At 41.8% G+C, this 21,957-nt stretch overlaps 1 protein-coding gene across 1 annotated transcript in view; it reads left to right on the top strand.

The window, feature by feature from the left end:
- Positions 1–4,548, top strand: part of CCDC71L (coiled-coil domain containing 71 like) — a 5,173-nt gene extending 625 nt beyond the window's left edge. The window contains 2 exon segments of the mRNA XM_039723779.1: positions 1–71; positions 74–4,548. The exon segment at positions 1–71 is cut by the window's left edge and continues 625 nt beyond it. Coding sequence (XP_039579713.1) covers positions 1–71; positions 74–309 — 307 coding nt within the window. The 3' untranslated portion in view covers positions 310–4,548.
- The last annotated feature ends 17,409 nt before the right edge of the window (positions 4,549–21,957 follow it).

Here is a 21,957-nt window from a genome sequence, read left to right as displayed (position 1 = left end):
GCGGCCGCTGGCCCCCGCGCCCAGGAGGAGGTGGCGGCGGCGGAGGCGCCGGAGCCGCCGGGCCAGCAAGCGGACAGCGAGCAGGGCAGCCCGGCGGCGGCCGCCTGGGGGCCGTTCGGCGGCAAGTCGCTGGAGGAGATCTGGAAGGCGGCCACCCCTCGCCTCACCACGTTCCCCACCATCCGTGTGCGGGGCAGCATGTGGAGCCGGCGGAGCCTGGCGGCGGCGCGGCGGCGGGCGCAGCGGATCCTCGGCGTGGACCTGTCCCCCGTGGTGCGGGTGCGCCGCTTCCCCGTGGCACCGTCCTGAGCCCGCGGGGGCTCCGCTCCCCGCGCCTCACCTGGGCCGCGGTGCGGACAAAGAGACCGGTATCAGTCACCTGTTTACATTGCTTTTGTCTGGATCGTGTTCTGCTGCTGCACTTTATGGGCCGCTCGGGCGGCGCCGGGCCCCCCGCCGTACGGGGGGCGGCCTGCCGGGCCCCGGCCTCGCCCCGGGCTGGGACCGCCTGACAGGTATCACGCGTGGGGACCAAGTTCCACTTCCACTTTTTTTTCTCTCCCATTGGGCTACCTCACTGGTCCAGAAGTCCACCCAAGAAGTTATTTTCCAAAGGAACTTACTTTCATGCTTGTATAATAAAGCACCATCTGATTCTTGCTATTTTTTTTTCCTTTCCCCCCTTCCCCTTTTCCGATGGATTATGTATGCTTTGTGGTGTTGCACTAGTATGTGCTCAGGGTATTTTGAATCCCAAGCATTCCCAAATTTCAGTTTACTCTGATAAAGGATGCGTAAAGAATGGAGGTTCAGGACTTGTGGCTGTTCTTGATGGTGCAAAAACTTTTTAAATTTTAATTTCATGAGTTTAGTGATATATAAAGATGTATCGCGCAGTATAATTGTTACACTTTTGTATCTAAAGTCATTTTTAAAGTTTTCTAGTTGAACTGAGTATTTGTTTCTATGGAGCACCTAAAGATAGAATCATCCTGATATTTTATAACCCTGTTTACTTTAGGGAAGCTCATTTGGTCAACCTAAGTGAACTTAATAAAAGTCAAAGAACAAATGGTGTTTCAGTTCAATGAAACTGCGCAGGGTTGGGTTTCTGGTGAAGTACACCACCACTGAGGTGCTGTGTGTCAGTGAGCTCTGGCTTTGAGAAGAATATAACTGCTTATCAAAGCAATGTATAGGTGTCTGGAGGTGAACTATGATCCAGCACTGGTACCGACAGCCATAAGCAAGTAGCTTGCATGACACAAATATGACATTGAAGTGCCTCTCTCTGCAGAAAGAGTAAGACTTGGTATCTGGTCACTTGATAGCAAACACTCATTGTCCTGTGGTTGTGAGATGGTTAATGATGGATAATAGTGTTTAATATAATTACTTGCACATAATTTTTATAAACCTTTCATGGGTTCCACAGTAGACTGATGAAAAATTCATTATGTAGCTTGATTATTTTGACTGAAAAATAACATTTAGTCATTTTATATGATAGGCAGTCTCTCTTTAAACTGATTTATTAAAGGTTTTTTTAGCTCTTATGCTTTGCAGTTTGTCTGTGAGGAGCAAAGGTGTGTGTGAGGGAGAAAGTGATTGATTATTCTTTTTACATTAATTTTTTTATGCTTGCAAGAGGGTTAAGAAATGCTGGGTAATACACAGCTTATGTTCCAACAATCCTGGCAGCTGGGTCTAACCAGTTTTCATGGTGGAATGAAAAACCTCACAACTTCCTTATGGAATCATTTGGTGATTCAAAATTTCTGATGTCTCTTGACTCCTTGTTGCCTGCCTTCGACAAAGGCAGTAAGGCATCTTGATGGTCTAGTGGCTGCTTGTAAAAACTTGCTAGTGTTAACGTAAAGCAGCCAGCTTCTTCTGAAAACCTGTATATTTTGTTGGTTTTTTCTTACGTAGTGAAACTGCAAACTCCTTATTCTTCCAAACTAATGCTTAATCTATTCTACATCCCTTTGGCTTTTGAAATTGTTTACATAACGTTAGACTGTCTGCTGATGGCTGCAGTAGTGCCACGTTGCATTTCAGAAGTGAATTAAATGAAAGTTCAAGGGTGCATATTGTTGTGCTGTTCCTCTGGGTATAATACCTGCTTAACTGTGAAAGCAAAATTGGGTTGATTTAAAACCCAGTAAGGCAAGCTGCAGAGTTACCAGATGCTGAGGCTCCAGGTATTTAAATTTTGAAATTCTACTGCAGAACCACAAGAGTATTGTTACAAGTTCTTAAAGTGTATCGGTGATTTCAGTGCTCCTACTGTCAGGTTGAGGGTTTTTTTAGTATTGTTTTCAACTCTGTAAAAAGATGATAAAATTAAGGCTTTGGCTTGTGCAGATTCTTAACTCATAAACAGGCACAGGACAGGCTAGGTCAGATTTCAAGGGTGGAGGTTAAGGCTGCCAGAGGTGATATGGGAGACACTGTATTGAATTTGCGCTGCCTTGTTTGGAGGCATATCCTGAAATGTTCTGTGTAAGAGCAAAATATAGTGAAGTAACTTATAACTCCATCGAGTGACTCTTCCTCTGGGGGCTCTATGAGTAAGACTTGCTTACTTTTGTCTTGGTTGTGCTTGGACTTCTTGGTTTAAAAGTGGGAGCTTTATTGGGGGTATAGTGTGTTTTGCTGATGCCCTGGTAGCATGTTGGGTTGAAGTTTTGCTGATGTCTGAACTCCTCTGACAGCTGCATTTACAGATTATTAACTGAGCTATTTCAGTCTGTGAAGTCAGTTAAGAATGGGAAATCTTTAGTTGGGTTTTCTGATGATGGAATGAGCTGAAATAGCTCAGCAAAGGTTCTGAGTACAGGATGGGATGTGAAAGCCAGCAGATCACAGGGACACTAGACCAGCTTATTTCATGATCATATTCATGGCAGTTTGTGGCAATCCAGGACAGGATTGTCTGTGGTCCAGTTTCCCCCCATCTTTTTCCTTCTCAAAGGTGCTATTCGCACCTACCTCTCTGTGTTCATCTGAGGAAACTAAGCAAGCAAACTGAAAACTCTTCAGTTTTTGGTTTGGCTTCTGTTCAACCTTCTAGCTGTAGAGCTGATCTGAGGAAGGTTGGGAAGAGGTGTGCAGTATTGCCACGATATTGAGTTAGATTATTTTAAACATGATAGAAGTATTTTTTAATGAAAAGGGATGATACTATTTTTGAATTCTACATATATGTGTGGAGTTGGAGTTAGCCAATGGATGAGACAAACCTCTGGTCTGACTCCATGTGGCTGTTCCTGCACCCACACTGAGCAGTGTGAGAAGTGTGAGATGCCTGATTTAACTCAGTGGTTTCAACATCCTGTCACATGGGGCTAATTCTGAGACTGACAAAATTCAGGCCCAGAATAAATCCAGTATACAATGCCCATTCTACTTTAATCAGCATGGATAGTCTCATATTAAACAGGAATTCTGTGGTAGCCTCTGTTGCTGGCTCCCTCCCTTATGAGCTCCCTGTATAGAACATAATATGAGCTACTTTCTTTACTAGATCTGAATTTTCAACCAGTCACTCAAAGGTTACTGAACTTCAAAATGTCACAGAGCCAAAAAGAGCTGGACGACGGCTCCGGATGTCAGTTGAGGTGACCATTGGTCTAGCACGTTGCCTGGTGTAGTCTTTACATTCAAGAGGCAGTGCCTTCCTCTGAGTCATTGCACAAATACATTGTTAGGACTAAACTAATAAAAGGAGAATGCAGTGCAATAGTTCTCCCAAACTCTATTGTTACATAAAAGTTTTCACATCAAAAGGATCAAAGTGTACCCTCTGTTGCTGGTCCTTAAACAGCAAAAAGTCTTAATATGTCCAAACTCTGTGCAGAGCACCACTGCATTTGCAGAAGGCAATTCTAGTACTTGGATTTTGCATTGGAGGGGTATGGAATGTTGAGTGTATCTGTACTTCCTTGCCTATCAGAAGCAAAAGGCAGAGTGAATCTGGTTTGAAGATTTCAGCATTGATCCCAAATAGTTGTTCACTTACTGCTTCTTCAGCAAGGCAGAGTCCTGGGCTCTTTATGCTGTTTAAAATAGCTGACTTGTGGTAATATGTGTTGGCTCAATACTGTACTTCAAGCCCAAAGTTTGCATGCCTATGAAGCCAGTAATAGAGAAAGCATCTCTATTTCCTTTTGGCCCAATGGACCAACACAAAAATTTTGATTTGTATGTATGAGTGAAAACCAGTGATTTGGGATTGAACAGAAGATTTGTTTGATTTGAAATGCTCAGGTTTTGCTTGTGTCTATAAACACATGAAATCTGGAAGCAAAGGACTAGATTGACAAGAGTGAATGGAAATACCTCATGGAAATGAGGCAATTCATATCAAAAAAGAAGATAGATCCTAAAAATCCTAGACTTAAAAGACACAAATTTCAGTGCCCCCTTTGTCACACTTCTAAGGGTGAACTTTGAAGTTCTGTGTTATGGAGAACTATGTTATAAGAGTTTGAACCATTTAACTCTGTTCAATAAGTACTCCCTAAGTGAGAAAAGGTTATTGAATATCATCATTTTTAGGTAACACCTTGCTTCTTCATCCACTATTTATTTTAGGTGAGCATAACTACCTTAACCAAAAAGACTGAGGCAAACCCATCCCAGAGTATTCTGTGGTAGGGAATCTGCTCAGGTGGTGACTCCAAATGTTGGCGTGCTCCTGATGGTTTATTCCTGAACTATAATGAGGCATCCAGTATATGGGGTGGTAGGACTATGTAGGAGCATTTTGGAACACGTCTTATCCCCAGTCAAGGCAAAGCAATTTTTTCATACTGTAAAAATAAAGCATATCTATCTATCTATCTATCTATCTATCTATCTATCTATCTATCTATCTATCTATCTCAGTGTAAATATTTAAATATTTTCATAAAAATACAAAAAAAATCTTGCCACTATTTAAAACTATCTATCTATCTATCTATCTATCTATCTATCTATCTATCTATCTATCTATCTATCTAATCAGTGTAAATACTTAAATATTTTCATAAAATTAAAAAAAGAATCTTGCCACTATTTAAAGAAAATGTTTTCCAGGTTGATTCCAAGAATAGAGTCTTATTTATTCATTTATTTACTGTAAAATTACTCATGAAACTGCTGAGTACTACTCAACATTATAGGAGATGGAAGAAGTGGGCCTTCATTGATGCATTTTTGCTCAAGCAGGTGTGCAGCCAAACAGCAAAATCTGTGCTTCCCTGTACTTTCTGCTGGGCTTTAAGAAAGTTCATGAAACTGCTGAGTGCTACTCAACATTATAGGAGATGGAAGAAGTGGGCCTTCATTCACGCATTTTTGCTCAAGCAGGTGTGCAGCTGCTTGAGACAGAAAAGTCTGTGCTTCCCTGTACTTTCTGCTGTGCTTTAAGAAACTTCCATTTTGGTTTTCTTTCAGCCTCCTTATTTGAGACTATAGAAGATTAGCATTGATAGTATTGAAGTTATGAGATAATAGTGTCAAAGGAAAGCCCAGTCTCTTGAACTGCTCTCATTGTTCTGGGTTTCTTGTGTTAGAGTCTGTGTGATCCAAGATGCCTTTTCAAAGTATTTTTGAAAAAGAAGTTTCTTTCCATCTCCCCATGAATTCCTAAAAATTCTAAAATGAAGATACTATGTTATTATTATTTTTTAACTTTCCAGTTGAGTGGTTGAAATAACAACCATCCACTTTATATATCCCAGAAATGGTAAAGTAATTTATAACTGAACTTATCCCATGTCTCTGTAAGGTAAATTGTGAGAAAAGAACATAAATTTTATTTTCATAATCTGCATGTCAGATTATGTAGGAAGCTGACACAATACATGTTCCCCCTCTAAGGGTGTGTGTCTACTCAACTAAAGGGAATTTGTGCCACAGTTTGGGACCAGCGGTACAAGTGTTCTTGAAATAGAGCAGAAAGTGTCAGTTAGAATATGGTCCCCTCTCCTATCCTGTGCTTACCCTTCATTCTTCCCAAGCTCTGGTGTAAGGTTCCAAAATAGCAATGATGTCCTAAGTATACATATATAATTATGTATAGCAAAGGCTAAATTTTACAGGTAGTATATATAATTATGGAAGCTTGTAATTAATAATAGTGCACACAGGCACTCAGTCCCCAAAGCAGTTCTCCTAAAGAGGCTTCTGTTGTGGGTTTTATCTGTCCAATGCCATTGGAACATACATTCTAAAAATGTCCCACATTTCCATGGGTCAACAAAACTGTCCCAAAGCCACAGAAATCCCTCCTGGAATTTACCTTATGTACTTCCTAATGGTTATCCCATCCAGAAACCCTTTCCAGTAAGGTTTCTATAGACTTCTGCCTCATGGTAAATCCACTAATACTAAAAAGCTGTGGTATAATCTCAACTTAGCACTTGTGGACTTGGAAGGTTGTAAGGGGAATTCAGCTCTTCCAGAAGAATGGGTATCCGATTTTTCTTTTACTTTCACAGTGACAGTTTGAGAGAGGAAGCAACCAGAGGCAGAAAATCTTAAACCAAATATTTTTTCTTAGGAGAAATACTGAAGTGCAGTTCCTGCTGCTGTTGAGTGGCCTTCAGCAGGAAGGGTCACACAGCGCAGCCACAAAATGCCTTCCAGTTAAGTACTTATCCCAGGAAAAAAACACAGAGCACCTTATCCTGTGAACAGACAGAAGCAGTGCAGTGCTGATTCTGAGTGGGCTTTAATGTGGTTGTAAATGTCAGGTGTGGTTTTTCGTAGAAATTCTCAGTACTTTGTAGCTTAGGCTATAATAAGGAATAGTCAGATTTTCTTTTCATTCCTAGATCTTTCAAGAAACTCAAGGTTTTAATTTTTTAAGAGCTGCCCAGCCTATTCTTTCCCCCCGAAAGATGTATCAGTTGCTTAGGAAGTTGTGCCTGTGGAGCACAAAATAACTCAGGTTGGAAGGGATTTACAGAGGTTAACCTTATTGAACAACATCCTCCACAAGCAAGCACAGATAAAAGATGTTTTGAGAAGTGGTCTTTTAAAGGCATCCTAACTACTCATGAAAAGAGAAGGAATAGGGAGAGAATTAATTAGAAACAATACGGGGGCAAATTTTCCTGTATTGAAATGTATCCCAGGGTCTTGGGGGAACTGGCTGATGGCATTGCCAAGCTACTGTCGTATTTGAAAAGTCATGGCAGTCAGGCCAAGTTCTTGGAGACTGGAGAAAAGAAAACATCACTCCTATTTTTAAAAAGAGGAGAAAGGAAGACCCAGGGAACTGCAGAGTGGTGAGCCTTTTCTCTCTGCCTGGAAAGAGCACGGAGCAGCTCCTCAAGGAAGCAATGTTAAGGACGACAGAGGGGTGATCTGAGAGATCACTGAGGGCAAATCATGCCTGACCAGTCTGGTGACTGCAGTGGTCAAGGGAAGACCAAGCAATGCCACCTGCCTAGAATTCTGTAATGCTTTCAACACAGTCCCGCATGACATCCTGATCTCTTAATTGGAGAATTTGCAGGGGTGAACTGATTGGTGAATAAGGAATTGGCCAGATGGATGCAGCCAGAGAGCTGTGGCCAGTGACAGATTGGATGGGGCTTTGAGCAACCTAGTGTAGTGAAAGGTGTCCCTGTCCATGGCAGGGGGATTGGAACTAGATGACCTTTAAGGTCCATTCCAACCCAAACAATTCTATAACTCTATGAAATCTACCATGAAAAAAGATGGTGCTAATCTTTGATATTGTAAAATCTGTTCATTGTGACCATAATGTCATTTGGAGCTTTTTATCATCTCAGCTTGTATGATAAAATTAATGATGCTGAACAGAAACATCCCAATACTTATTTCTGGACAAATGGAAAGAGGTAAAGGAGAACGTGGAGGAAATTTTTGTCAATTTTTTTTTTTAATTATTCCATCTACTTTACCACTACCTTTGTTTTATGATCCAGCCTTTCACTGCAGCTCCATGTAATTTGACAGAATTCCTGAGTGCTGTGAGTTGTGCTACATAGAATATACCCTAGGTGCTCTTAAAACATATTAAGTATTTGAATCCTGACTAGATCCATCAAATGTGCTCATTTATTAGCAATAAATAATGATCTTCTGTGTAACAAATGTGCATAAATTACTTCCATCTGCACATAAATTTCACCTCATTGTCCAGTATCTAATGGAAAACTTTCTATCACACCAGGTGTCTTAATAATTCCCTGGTGGTTTTGTACCCTTCTGATTTGGCTTGACACTTATATCATTGTCTGTTAACTCACATCCAGCTTCCTCTTCCATATTTTTACTGTATGTAAAAATCCCTTTCCTATTAAAAAAAAAATCATAATTTCTGGGATCATGGACTACTTGAAACAATTGGAATGAAACAAAACCTCTTGGAATTTGGAGAGCTGCCTGAAAAATAAGTTTGTCTTAATGAAAAATGTCCCATTAAAAGAAAAGCACAAAGCAGCCTGTTGCTTTTACATGACTTATTTTGTTGACATTTTTATAAAAACATCTTTTATTTTTACAGACAGTCTTTCATTGAACTAAATGTTTGAAAGCTTTCATTCTAGAAAAGATAATGAAGGTGAAAGACACTCAGACTTTTTTTATTCATTATTTGAGTAACTTGGATTTTTTTTAAATGCAGAACAATATATCTATGAGCACTGGAAATAATTTATTTTTAATTATTATCTCCATGGTTTTCTTGCTAGTAGTGTCTAGTGCAGGGCTGTGTAAGTACCTACCTAAAGGGATTGTGAAACGTGAACAGGTCAGCTGGGCAGGAGGGTCCTTGTGTTGGGCACAACCCTGGCACACATGACAGGATATTAGGATTGCTGTGTCACCCCTGCTGATGCTTAGCCTTCCCCCTCTCCCATGGCACTCCTTCCCTGAGAGAAGGTGGCCTGAAACATGGGTCTGTCTCCATGGTGTAGGGCTTTTTCTTGGGCATGGAATGTAAAATACCACCACATCAGAATTGCAGCTCCTGCCTTGCCAAAATGCTACAGAATATCTGGAGTGCCAGACAAGGAAATAATATTTCATGTCAGCAGTGTTGCTAATTAATGTGTAAATAATTTTGCTCACTTTCCACCATCACAAGATAGGCCTACAAAAAATCAAAATACTTAAAAATTATATATATGTACCTGCAACTTATACAAGTCACAAAATATCATGCTTTTCAAGATTTTCTTTGCCTTCAGGAAGAACAGAATCTAATTTTAATTTTGGATGACAAATAAGTTTTCTCAGTCTAGGAACATGGACAGTAAGAAAAACAACAAATACCATGATCCTGGCAATAAAATCCCAGAGTTGGCAGTCGTGGGTCAGACAAGACAAGGCTTGGGAGGGAGCCAGACCCTGCCTGTGAACAGGAGCAGCAGGCTGGAGACAGTTGTCTGGAATCTGTCTGGGCAGCAGGCACCCCAGGAGATGAGAGAGTCATGCAGAGAAGCAGCTTTTTGCTGCTATGGGAGCTGAACATGGGAGCTTGTTTCCACTTAAAGGGGTTCCTGTTAGAACTGCAACCAGCAAACCCTGCCCATGAAGATGAAAGCTAGACAGCTTCCCAGAATAGAATTACTTGAGAAGAAGGGAGTTGCTGCATGTATAAGAACATCTATATTAGAGCATTCATTGACATGGTTATAGGGTTTGAGAATGGGTGTGTGGTTTGGTTGGTTTTTTATTTGATGAGGGGCAAGGCTATAGGATGCAGGAGCAATGTAGTGCAGAGAAGCAGCTTTTTGCTGCTATGGGAGCTGAACATGGGAGCTTGTTTCCACTTAAAGGGGTTCCTGTTAGAACTGCAACCAGCAAACCCTGCCCATGAAGATGAAAGCTAGACAGCTTCCCAGAATAGAATTACTTGAGAAGAAGGGAGTTGCTGCATGTATAAGAACATCTATATTAGAGCATTCATTGACATGGTTATAGGGTTTGAGAATGGGTGTGTGGTTTGGTTGGTTTTTTATTTGATGAGGAGCAAGGCTATAGGAAAGGAAGAGGATGCAGGAGCAATGTAAGGAGGCACAGTTTCCCTTTCTCTACTCAGAGTTTTGAGCAATGGAAATTAGGTCAGATCAGGATTCCCCAGATGTTAGAACCTGCGGGGAAGTGCAGATGACCTTTGGTAACAAAGCAGTCTTCTACTACTCCCATGAAAGTTGGGAATGCTTATGAAAATTCATTTAAAATTGCATGGGTTTGCAAAGCCCAGAGCACATCCCGTTTCCGGCTCTAGGCTTCTTGTGCACAGAAGTTCCATCACACACACCAATGATTATTTTGAGGCTAGCTGGAACATGAATTTGGGGACATGTTACAGAGTTTCAACCATATTAGCCATCCATTTTATTTTCATCTTCGTAGCTGCAGTTTAGACATAAATCATCTGGGGTGTGCTTAGGAAGACCCGAGTTTCAGGACATCTCATGATGGACCACTTTAATTCAATCCAGCTCATGTCAGTCTGTCTAGACTATGTGAAGGAAACTTTGGAAGCATGTGATAGCATAATGCAGGTATTTAAGGTTTCACCACTCCAGGCAGGCAAGTCTGGAATTCAGCATTCACAAACCAGCATGGGTGGTAGAGGGTGCTGGGCTTGAGCACAAACTCAGACCCAGAACTGATGAACAGTGCAGGCATAGCCAGAGAAAGGGCTGGCTGATCTAGGAGATGAAGGCAGCATCTGAGGATGTGACAGGTTTGACATTGCACCCCCTTACTCACTGGTGCCTGCTCCTTGTGCCAGTGCAAATAGCAGAGTTGGGCCCAAAGGCAATGACTGCTATTTGTGTAGTGACCTAAATCAGCATGTGGTTACCAATACTGCAACATCCCAAATGTGTCTCCTGCTGTACAAGGGACCTGCAGCATTTTCAGGTTTCCTTGCAACTGCCAGACCTCAGTTCTTTGTGACTATTTTGTTCCTTCTCAGACACCTATGTCATCTTCTTTCTTGGAAACCCTGACTTGTCCTGCTTTCCCCAGCCTTTGCTGTTCTTCTCTATTTTTTTCCCTTTCCTACTATTCTCTTCTGAGGACATCAGCATCCCAGAAGACCAGTGGGTTTGCAACTGAGAAACTGATACAACCCATTAGCTGTGCTTCAAGAGGGCTGTCATTGTACCCAGAAGCAACATAACCCATAGCAGAACCAGGAGGCTGCCAGCTGCTGAATTGTGCCTCATTAAACTGGGAAGATTATGGCTTGCTCTTGAATATACAGACAAATTCCTGGGGGTGGCATGGCTCAAATGTCTCCAATGCAGACAGCTCAAATCAGTCTTTGGTGGGAGTAAAGCACCCTACCCGAACAGTATGGAGCTTCCTTCCTTCCTTCCTTCCTTCCTTCCTTCCTTCCTTCCTTCCTTCCTTCTCACAATGGGTGAGGAGGTGATAAATGTAAATTGTCTCACATAGTGATTAAAAGCGTGGGCTTTCCTTTTGTCTTTACAAATCCCACAGAGCTGATGCTAGGGCTGTGGCTGTATTCCAGACAGAATATATGTCCCCATAAAACTGTGCTCAGCAGCTCTCAGTACTATTGAAACTGCCAGCATGTTAAAACACCTTGTTACTAGTGGCAACCATTTTATGCCAGGCTATTTTTTTTCTTTTGCTTTCAAAGAATGGGAAGGGATAAAATAGCATTTCTTGTTTGCTTGGGAAGCTCCAGTGTCCTTTACACTCCTGCACAGGTCAGTCTCCCCTTTGCTGGTTTTGCAGACCACAGCACGGCCAGTGAATTATCCCCTCATCAGCCTCTGGTGCAGAGGTTTTTCAAGACATCTGCCATAACCCAGATTTCCCCATGCTGGTACGTGTAAGCGCAGCAGAGCTCACAGCCTGTCCAAATGTGCACTGTGAGCCCCATCTCTTTTGCTTTCTGTTAAGTAGCCTCTCAGCCATCCCCTTTTCCCCCCAGCAGAATTATTTTGCCTAGCTCAGAGATAAAAATAGCTTGCTGTTTTCTAGGGACAGATCCTAGAGGGATGTTCTCAAGAGAAAAGCACTGAGCAGCAGAACAAATAACCAAAGAAGTACAATTCCATGATAAACCAAATACCTTTGAATATACCTAGATGGTCTGTGGATACAACTATCAGAAACAAAGAGCAGCAATTTTTGCTTTTCCAGACCATCTTTTTTTTGGTTGATTTTCTGCATCTATCAAAATAGGCAAGTATTTCCTCAGGACTCGTACCCCTCTGGGCTTGATCCATAAAGCACTGGGAATAGGGCATCTTGAGAGAAAGTTTTGACCCATTTATAGTTCACAGACCAGAAAGACCAAAACCCACCATCTAATGTGAAGTGAGAACAGCTGGAAGGCTGTGTTATGAGGAGATTATAGGCTCGTGTGTGGCTTCCCTCAGACTTTTTAGTTCTTGCCTCCCATAATACCTCCTACAAGAAAACTGAAGCCCAGTTGCTTAGGTGGAGTTTCTAATAACCCAAAAGTTTTAAAGATAGCTGTTGGAATACACTGAGTTTCTGAGCACTGCTGGAGAACCTTAACTAAAGCAGGACTTAAAAACATAGCAGTGACATAATTCCCACTTCAACCTACAAATTTAGCTGCTGGGAGCTGTGGATATATTCAGTTTAGTTGTCAAAATTTTGCAGTCATACATAAAAGTTTTAATCACTGGATATGAACTTTTGCTCATTGCAGTCTTGTGCAGAAGGTGCAAAACATTGCTACAAAAATCTTGTGAGGACTCAGAGTCAGCCTGGTGAGGTTCTCAGAGGTTTACCTGGCTCTTTCTCCATAGCCATGTGCCTCTGCTGTCTGCCCATATCCAGAAGTGTGCTGGGTGCAGAATGCTTGAAGGGTTTTCCCCTCTGAACTTGACCAAATGTGCTCCCACCCTAGTCTTGACAAGCAAACATCATGCACCTTGTGGCATGGATGAACAGTTTTACAGGATAAATTGCTTCTTAACAGAGCAGGCTTAAATGTTTTGAATCTTTGCTGGCTTAACTTCTAGTGTCAGCTGAAGTCATGATATCTAGCTTCAAGATTGGAAGCAAAATTATTCAGTAGACATGGATCTAAATCCCAAACCCTTAACAAGGGACATTTTCTCCCTTGACAAATACCAAGTGACTTGGTATCTCTCATTTGGGATACTTTCTTCTTAGCTGGAGGCTCCAGTTCAGTCATTGCACTGCTTTCCTTGTGCAGAGCAAGCCCTCAGAATTTGCATTAAGGTTCAACTATTGGGTTGTCACTCAGCACCCTGTCTGCTCCACAGATGGTGATGTGATGGTGGCCACTCCAAAGCCCCTCCTGGTTTAAACTGCCAATTGCAGTCCCCTTTGGGTTCACCTTAAATTTGTTCCCTTGCATATTACCAAAAACCAACATGTTTATACTGGGGTTACAAAGCATTCCCAGAAAAACAGCTTTCCCCCTATCCCAGACTTCTTTCCAGGCTGTTGCATTGTCTAGGATTTTACTAACAGCTGTTGGGATATATATTTTCCTCTAGTCTGCCTTGCATCTGGACGATGGTGATAGGATGCATAATGCAATATAGACAGTATATCCCACATCCTATTCCTTTTTTCCTAAAATCCTGTCCAGTTCCATACAAAAATATTGGCGTTTTCAATTTTATTTTGTGCAGCTGCAGTTTTGGTGAGCCGTCCTTCTGAAGATTCTGAAAGGGAAAATCAAATGTAGCCTGTGGGTCTGTTTCCACAAGATTTGACACTTGTGTCCCTATGTCTCTTGAGTTTTTCAGTTGCCAGACTCCTTTCAGCTGAGGCAAAACTGGTGTTTGTTTTCTGGGTGTTGCCACACTCCTAAAGACTATTTTTTAGAAGATGTATCACTGAATGATTCATTGCTCTTGCATCCTCCTTGGTTGTCAGTCTGTAGTTACCCAGTTTCTTACATGTTATATTGTGCTGTATGTGCCTTTTCCTTTTCCACACTTGCAATGAATTTAGGGGCTCTCAGTGAGATCTGTTGCCTTCTGTCTGCACACAGAGAGTGTGAGACCCAGGGGTGGCAGTGGCTCAGGAAGGAGGCCTGAGATGTTCACCTGATTGAGTGCTCGTTGTATCTTTGAGCTAAACATGGGGAAGCCACTGTGGTCATTGCACAAGCTCTGAGGTTTGAGGGTGTGGCAAGGAGGGGGTGAGGCAGGGTTCGCAGCTACAGCACTACTTCCCCGTAATTTGTCACCCAAACACTTGACTACAGTTCTCAGACAATTTAAACAAAATAGAGACACAATGGATTTATGCAATGGTGGCGTCAAAGAACACAATTCTTTTCTGTTTTGATTCCCAGTCCTTGTCCATCTCTGCAGTCTGATCCCCACTGCTGCTGCTGCACATCATCTCCCTCTGTTCAAGGCCAAATTCCTCAGCACCGGAGATAAGGTGTCCTTGGTCGCTGGCCCTCGCCTGTGCAATGCCTTACTGGGAAGTCATTACTGGATATGACAAAGCCAAATCTGTCCTTCAAGAGTATGGTTTTAGATGCAATAACTTGGAAAAAATCCACGGGAAAACAACCACAACAGTACAGTATGTGCCAGTGCTCAGGGTGGTGAAAGGCAGGCTCCAGTGATGATAATTCTATGAGACAGTATTGTATTTGGCACTCAGACAGTGGTGTGATCTGCATTTCAGGAATCCCTTAACAAGATGAGAAAAGGGTTTCCAATCTAAGAAATTATTTTTCTAAAAGAAAAAAATTACAGAAATTGGGAGTGAAAACTTACCTTGTTTAATTTATGTCATGTCCACGTTTCTATCCTCTGTAAATCTTGGAGAGGAAAGGACTAGCCATTGCTTTCCCACTCACCTCTAATTGATAGTGTTCTTTTTCTGCAGACTTAAGTTCCAAAGAAATAGGATTTATCTTCAGAATTTATGTTTGGTTTTGTTCATGAGAGAATTCTTCTGTTTTCTTAACTTCAGAGAAAATGAATCATTGTGCAGTGGGAGGCTTGGACACAAGGTTGAACAAGAATGAATTTCTTGATTTATAAACTAGAGAGTACAAACCCCAACACCTTTTAGTAAATGTTTTTTCATTAAGATTTTCACAGTCTGCTATAGTTGAAACACTAATAGTTCACACTGCCTAAAAGTATTTTAGGAATGTGTCAAGATTTTATTTTTTAAGTGTACAATCATCTAAAATGTAACCATGTATATTCTTCCACTTGCTATTTTGATATTTTCAGCTTTTAATTATAAAACAATTTGGATAACAGCTGAAAATTTTTAAAGTTGAAAAAGCAGCAATTTTTTACATAGTGAAACCCTAAAAAACTTAAGTATATACTTCACATACCAGCATACAAACAAAATGCATTGTAGAATCCTTGTAATGTGTGAAATGTTTTGACTCAAATAGTTGGTGATGAATAGCTGTAGAGATATATGTGTGTGTATAAAGACAGATTTGATTTGTGGTGACTGTAGCACCTCTTTAATCAAATATCTTAATTACAAGTCATGGTTTACCTAGTCTCTGAAAATAACGTACTGTTTTAAGAAATTAATACAAATGAGTAAAAAAAAAATATCAGGTTTTGAATTTTTTATACATTTGACGAGATGTTAGACATTGTAATTTTCACTCTTTTTTCTCTATTAGAAAGTAAGTAGTAGAATTAATACCTTATTTTCTTATACAATCAAAAAACCACTGATTTTACAGAAAAATGAGATTGTGAAATTCCTGAAGCTTGCAAGGAATCCAGAAGGCAGACATAGGACTTGTAAACATGCTGAACTGACTTCAAAAGCCAATAGGTTTCAATTTGTGTGCCCACTGAAATCCAAGTATAACCTTGCTATGGTAACAGCATTGCTGAGGAGAATTAACATAGAGATAGACTTGGTATTACTTTATGTCTTGTTTCAGACTGCTCAAATAACAATAGCACTAGAATGGAAGTACCCTTTGTGCCAAGAACAATAAAAGGGATGCACTCAGTCTGAGTATTCTTGGCAACAAATACTTCAAACAAATTTGGTTCTAATATGAAGCATTTTCAGAATTTTATCCTTTCATTGGATGTGTGAAAGATAAGACTTCTTGGAGCAAGTCCCTATCAGTCTTTTCCTCTTTCTGGAGAAGAGTGCATTTCTTGGAAATAGGGCCTGCATTTCATTCCAGGAGAAATTCTTACTCATTTTAGTAAAAATATAGGGTTATTTTTTTATTATTAGTTCAGCACAGAAACTCAAAACTCAAATTGTGATATACTGACAAACTCCAAATTGTGGCAAGGAACTGGTGAGAGAGGGAAGACTTTCCTTGAAGTCTCACAAGGAACTCTGGTTATCCAAGAAAATCATGATCAGCATTTTCAGTGAATCACATAGCAACTTCAGTGAGCAGGTCTGTGTGGATGATTGTCATGTTGCTACTTCCAATAATACCACCTTGCACCTCAAAATATTTTTCCCATTGTAGCACCAAGTGCTCTATCATTATATGAGACTCAATTTTCATTAAAAGAGGGAGGGGGGAAAATGCATGCCTAACCTTTAGAACCATGGAGCATGTGAATTCCAATCTCTTAAAAGACAATTCTAGTTTTTTTATGTTTTAAATCAAACACAAGATTTTCAGGATCTGTTGTTTTTGTTTTTGCTTTTGGTTTGTTTGTTTGTTTTTTTTTTCCAACTGGTGTATTGTGCTTGTCCTGCATAAATTGTCTGCTTCTAGAGACAAGAGCTAGATTTGAGCCCATCTTACAAGTATTTCATTGTCTTCAGGTTCTAATTGTTATCTTAACCACAGCACAGCAGTTGTCTCTGGGCAAGAAGGACGATTTTGGTTCTGCTCTGCTCTGTTCTCCTACTGAAAATCCCTCTGAATTCAGTGGAAGGAGGGCTGGAACAGCGACTCATAACAAAGACAGCATTGTTTTGGCATTGCAGGGGTCTGGGATGCTGGTGGTGCCTTTGTGCTCACTTCCTCTGGCTCATTAGGGCTGTGGCTTTTGGTTTTACAGCTCCAGTCTGTATGTTTGCTGTTGGGTGTCAGCAATGTTTTGTGGGCTCTGGTGCTTACTCTGCCACAAGGCAGGTGTTCCAGCAGCACTTTCAAATGCAAGATCCATCGTAGGGAAGTGGGATGTCTCCTCCTAATTTAAATGCACAAAATCTAAGACTGGTTTGCCTTTCACATGAGATTAGATTTGCATGATTTTTTTTATCATTTTAGCTATTTTTTTCAGCATTACAGCATAACTTAAACCCCAAGAGGCTGCCTTAAGCACCTGTGTAGCTCTTGTCTTTCTTGACATGTTGATCAGCAGTGTGTTTCCTTCACACAGGATGTCAGCAGGCTTCATTTTCTATGCTGAAGTGGTAGTAAAGTAGCATAAAGAGAGGCTGGGAAATTGAGAATTATGGGAGTTTGAAGACCTCTGTGCTCCTCCAGAGACCCTTGTAAGAGGTCCCTGGAGGAGCACGGATATATTGCTCCAGTTGAGATAAAAACACTGGCACCCTGGTTAAGTGGGTGCAAGGCACACGGAGTATTCCTGCAGCTCTTGGGGAGGAGGGGATAATCAGTGTCTCGAGGATAGTGGGTACTTTTGTAAGCATATGCATAAGCTTTCAAAACGCATATTTTAAAATTCTGGTACGTAATGATTCTGTTTTTGCATGCTAAATTATTAAGATTAATTACCATCTATTTTCATTCTTTATAATTACTGTAAAGGTTAGAGAGATATATTTGTTCCAAATTAGATTTTATTCTCATACTCAAGTATGTGTTCAGATTAATTCTACCTGAAGTGGATGAACTATTTTGGTTTTACAAAGCAATCTGGGCAAATTTCCCAACTGGGCATTTTAAAAGAAGGAACCTGAAACATCAAATGTGCTCATCATCCCTTGATGAAGAGACTTTTCCCTGCAGGGAAACCTGTATTTATTGTTGTTCATTCCACATTTCAGAAGCTATTCAGCTATAAATTGCAGACATAGTTAAAATACATTTTTAATTACTACTAGAATTTCCAAGGCTCTCAGAGGTTGCAGCCAGCTTCTTGAAACATTGTCATATCTGGGTGCATCTACTACTAATGGAAGAAAAAAAATTCTCTCTGCTTTGGTATTTCCAGCTTAGAAATTAATTTATATATATAATTCCCAGTTTCTCCCGTCTTCTCTTCACAAGACTGAATGGCAGCTAAGGGGGTTTTGTTCCCAGCTTTCCCCAGGGCCCTTGGGGATCCTGGGCTGTGGATTGTGCCAGCTCATTCTCCCCGAAGGGTCCAGGTTCTGTGGCTGCACAAGACCAGTTCTTCCTTTGCACCTCAGCCTATGGTCCCCAAGGATGCAGGACAAGGCCAGAGCGCCTCCACAGATTGGGAAGGAGCTCTCCCTGAAGGAGTGGAGGTGCTGCTGCCCATGCCCTGCCTCCCGTGCAGCATGTCTGACTCTGGTATCCAAGGTTAAAAACAATCACGCTCTCCTTTAAGGCTGCTGGTGTTACAGAGCCTGTGTATTGTGTCCTTCTTTGGGAGAGCTGGAGGAAGCAGTGAAACCCATGTTTATAAAAGGATGTGAGACATAAACTAACACTCCCTCTCTGATATCTGAAGATTTATCTTCCAGCTGAATTCCTAAAGAGAAAACTACAAAAATTCAACCTCAGTGTTAATTAAGAACCCATAAACTGCATTTATCTGAATTTACATATGGAAGAGAAGGTGATATGATAAAAGAGAGATTTAACTATACATCCCTCTCCGAAAATACAAACACATTTTCCCCTGTGTTTATACTAGACTGTCTACAAATGCATTGTAATACCAAAAAGGGATCCTTGGACCCCTGAGCACAGCTCTGTGCCAGGGCTGAGCGCTTTGGCAGGCGGCTGCAGCACACAGAGCAATGGGAACTGCTCTGCAGATGAGGACAGCAGCTATGATCATGACATGAAAGGCAAATCCAGGGCAGGATTTTGACTGGGGAGAGCTGTGGTCAAAGATGGGAGATGAGCAGTTGGGGAGGAAGATGTACAAGTATTCTGAACGAGAAGGAAACACTGCCTGAGCAGCAAGGATGAGTAAACAGGATAATTACCAGGAATTTACAGAAGTATTACTGCAATCATGGAATGGCCTTTGTCTGAGCACAGAGAAGGAGGTGGAGGAGCCAGAAATAAAATCCTGGTTAAAAGCGGCATTGACAAATATTTTAGAGTAATTTTAATAGACATGAAGAAAAAGGGAAAGACAAAAAACTGTTAATAAATTTTTGGGATATCAATAGACCTTGCAGGAGAAGAGAGCAAGGAAAATATGTGGATCTGACTGGTACTCACAGTTGTTGGTACAAATGTAACCATTTTAACTGGAGAAAAGAATAAGCAGATATAAAAGGGAAGCAGGGTAGCACCTCCACCAAAGATAAGAAGAAGACAAAGGAAAAAACCAGGAAGAAAATCTCACTGAGCGAAGGATACACTTGGCTGTTGAAGGTGAGGGAGAAGTAGAGAAAAATGAAAAAGCAACTCTTGCTCTTAAGAAAGAGGTGGAGGGGTTGTTTTAATGCCCAATGGAGAGAGAAGCTGGTAAGAGGAAGAAAAGGAAATCAAAATACTGGAAGCAGAAGCCTTGAGTTTTGAGAAGCCTGGAGATGAGGGGGAGGAGGGAGAGCAAGCAGCACGCAGAAAAGGAGGTGGAGCTGGGCAGGCTGCTAAAGCCTCCTAGGCTCGCAGGGAGAAGGAAAGAAACCTAGGAAAAAATGGTTGGTGAGAAGCTGAGAGGAAGCACAAGGCGGGTGTGGGGACATGAGCTACAGAATTACAACTGGAGCAGTGGATTGCAGTGGGAACAAAGCAGGAAAGAGGTTTGGTAATGCATCCTCATACAAAGCCTCTTCCCATTATGCCTGAACATGTTTCTGTCAATTTGATTAAATTAAGCAGTTGATTTCATTATCCAGGTGGTGGGTGGGTGCTCATGCATAGCCCTCAGGAGCATATAGAGCCTATAGGAAAAATTGATTTATGGGTCACTGGCCAAAATTTTAAAAAATCCCTAAAACCCCTAAGCAATGTGGTCCGAAACAAAGCTTATCTTTTCCCATTACCTTTTTTTTTAATTGTTTTTTTTCCCTCTTTGGGTGGTGAATGAATAAGAGCGGAAACAAAATTCTCTGCATCTGATGTGAAAAAAATTATCTTATTTCAGGTCTTCATAAGGAATACCCGAGGAACAAATTGGCAATTTTTTTCTGTTGCTGCTACTGCAGGAGCTGCAGCGTCACTGTCCCCCATGGGAGAGCACAGACCACACTCCAAGGAGCTGTATTTCACGACTGCCAACAGGAATTTGACTCCACCTCTCTCTGGTGACTCCCTAAGGGCTGGGCTGATGAGTCCTTTGCCCGTCACTCTTTGTACAAGGCACAAAGTGTCACCAGCTGGGACTGGTGTGGGTCACCTCCCTGGGCTGTTCTCCTTTCTGGCAGGTTCACACCCACTGGCAGCCCAGGGAAGGTTGTGGTTGTTAATTAAATTCCTCTATCTTTCACAAGCAGACACTGCAGGGTGGTGATGTGGGGTTATCTGCCCTCCCTGCTGGTAGCCAAAGGTGGTCCACAGCAGAGTTGCTGGGGCATAAAGAGAGGAGGTGTGTGGCTTTGTGGTCTGAGACTGGAGTAAAGCTTGAAGACCAGGGAAACACGTGACATTTGTTTTAGATGAGTTAATCTTTTTTTAAGGAAGCATAATTATTTGGGATGATCAAACATAAGCAGCCACCATGAGAGAAGCAAAGGACTCCCTCACAGCTTTCACACCGAGTCCAGTGGATGCTGGAAGGTGACTGGAGTGTGCAGTTAGCAATGTTTGGAGGAGATGAAATTGCCTAAGGGAGCACTTGCTTGGTGGGGATTGGTGTCTCCCTCTGATAAATTCTTACCAGCAAGGACTGGTTCATTTGTTCTAAAGCACAAGTCTGATGAGAAGTGTCTCAGGGAGTTGGGGATGTTCGGCCTGGAGAAAAGGAGGCTCAGGGCAGACATTATCACTCTCCACAACTACCAGAAAGCAGGCTGCAGCAAGGTAGGTGTTGGTCTCTTCTGTCAAATAACAAGTAACAAGATGAGAGGATATTGCTACAACTACCAGAAAGCAGGCTGCAGCAAGGTAGGTGCTGGTCTCTTCTGTCAAATAACAAGTAACAAGATGAGAGGATAGTGCTTCAAGTTGTGCCAGGAAAGGTTTAGATTGGATATTAGGACAAGTTTCTTTACCAAAAGGGTTGTCAAGCTCTGGCTACCCAGAAAAGTGGTTGATTCACCAGTGCTGGAGCTATTTAAAAGACATGGCACTTAGGGACATGGTTTAGTGGTGGACTTAGTGATTGGACTCAATGATCTTAGAGATTTTTTCCAACCTAAACACTTCTATTAGTCTATGATTTGCTGAGTTCATGGTGCTTTTGGAGCAGCAAACATACATACTTGAGTATAAAAGTGGTCCTCAGAAAAGAAGAAATTAAGGGAGATCCTCAATCATACTCTGTGCCGTGCCTTCCTCTCTGCACTGAGACTGTGAAAGCCCTTGCACAGGCAGCAGGCAGTCTGCTCAACAGGGAAACAGAATTCATTCCTCTCCATGGCTGCTGGCTCCCAGCAGCACAGAGGTGCTGGGCTCCAATCCCCATGGAGCACACCAGCAGCCCTGCTTGCTGAGGAGTGCCTCTGGCCAGATCCAGGGATCTTGCACCCTCCTTCCAAGACCCAGCCGTGTTCCTCAACACAGCTATTGCTCTTCAAGCATGGTGCATTCCATGGGTTGCTTTGGGCAGGAGTCTGTAGACCTGCCAAGCACCTCACCATGTGTGAAGCCTTGGTTTTTGCTGTTCCTCTCTGGCCTGGGTAAAGTGCATGTGCCCAGTGCCAAAGCTTTCCCACCATTTGCTGAGT

The sequence above is a fragment of the Passer montanus genome, unplaced genomic scaffold (assembly GCF_014805655.1).
Source record: "Passer montanus isolate IOZ18808 unplaced genomic scaffold, ASM1480565v1 scaffold50, whole genome shotgun sequence".
Taxonomy (NCBI): Eukaryota; Metazoa; Chordata; class Aves; order Passeriformes; family Passeridae; genus Passer; species Passer montanus.
This window is presented reverse-complemented; position numbering and strand designations above follow the sequence as displayed.